At 49.6% G+C, this 1,307-nt stretch overlaps 1 protein-coding gene across 1 annotated transcript in view; it reads right to left on the bottom strand.

Annotated features, from left to right (window-relative positions):
• Nucleotides 1-840, bottom strand: part of PSTPIP2 (proline-serine-threonine phosphatase interacting protein 2) — a gene marked incomplete at its 5' end in the record, with an annotated part of 8,073 nt that extends 7,233 nt beyond the window's left edge. The window contains one exon of the mRNA XM_010153379.1: nt 806-840. Coding sequence (XP_010151681.1) covers nt 806-840 — 35 coding nt within the window. The remainder of the gene's footprint in view (nt 1-805) is intronic.
• Nucleotides 841-1,307: the final 467 nt, after the last annotated feature.

The raw sequence follows: 1,307 nt of genomic DNA, 5'->3' as shown, positions 1-1,307 counted from the left end.
TTTCTGGGAAGAAGTTGTCCCTAATATCCAATCTAAACCTCCCCTGGCACAACTTGAGGCCGTTTCCTCTTGTCCTGTCCCTTGGGAGAAGAGACCAACCCCCCTCTCTGCACCCGCCTGTCAGGGAGGTGTAAGGACTGATGTCTCCCCTCAGCCTCCTCTTCTCCAGGTTGAACCCCCCCAGCTCCCTCAGCCGCTCCTCACAGGATTTGTGCTCCAGACCCTTCCCCAGCTCAGTTCCCTTCTCTGGACATGCTCCAGCCCCTCAGTGTCTGTCTGGGAGTGAGGGGCCCAAATCTGACCCCAGGATTCGAGCTGTGAATTACTCTGTGTGTGTGTGAAGAGGACAAGGCAGCCAGTCCAATAAACTCCATCAGAGCTTCCCATGCACACCTTCTGATGTACAACACAAGCACAACTTCTGAGCTGCAGCCAGACCCAAAAGCCCAAGAAATCCTCAGAGGGATTCCTCATGGGTCCCCTCTCCCACTCACGCCCTGGAGCACTCCGTCCCAAACCCCACACCCTGAACTGAGCCAGGCCAGGAGGATAGCCTATGCCTGACCACAGTATCACACTGTTTTGGAGGTGTCTCTGCTATTTTCTTCCTAAGCTGTTGCCTGCAGCTTTGGTGCTGCCAAGTTGCTTGACAAACATTGAACACAGAATGGTTTGGGTTGGAAGGGACCTTAAAGACCATCCAGTCCCACCCCCTGCCATGGGCAGGGACACCTTCCACTAGACCAGGTTGCTCCAAGCCTCGTCCAGCCTGGCCTTGAACACATGAAGAATAAGAATTACTTACGTTGCTTGAAAACATCCAAGGATCTCTTCAGCGTGCTGGAAAACAGGAAGAGCATTAAAAGGAGTGGGAAAGCATGGGCTGGTGCAGGCATCAGCAGAGCACCCTTGCCAAACCACATAGCAAGTCCCTCACACAACACCAGCCAAAGCAGCTCAAAGCAGGTTTATTTACCCTCTTTACACCTCCAGCTTTTTCCATCTTGGTGAGTATAACACCGCTCACTTGGTTTGAGATCTACTTTACATATTTCTGAACATTAGGTGCCGTTAAACATCCTGACTTTCATGGGAAACATTTCAGGCCACCTCCTAAAAGCATCATTTGGCACAAACACCTTCTACATAGTGCATTGGCCAGTGGTTGGAGATGTAAGGAACTTTTCTCCCTGTTAATATAGTATAATAAAGATTTCAGAAACATTTTGTGTGATGCCTCATCATAAAACTGTAAAATATTATTAGAGAATATCAGACAGAACATTGTGCTGGGTTCAGTCAGGGAA

This window comes from Eurypyga helias, unplaced genomic scaffold, assembly GCF_000690775.1.
Source record: "Eurypyga helias isolate BGI_N326 unplaced genomic scaffold, ASM69077v1 scaffold48416, whole genome shotgun sequence".
Lineage (NCBI taxonomy): Eukaryota > Metazoa > Chordata > Aves > Eurypygiformes > Eurypygidae > Eurypyga > Eurypyga helias.
Note: the sequence above shows the minus strand (reverse complement) of the source record. Positions and strands in the feature narration are given on the sequence as shown.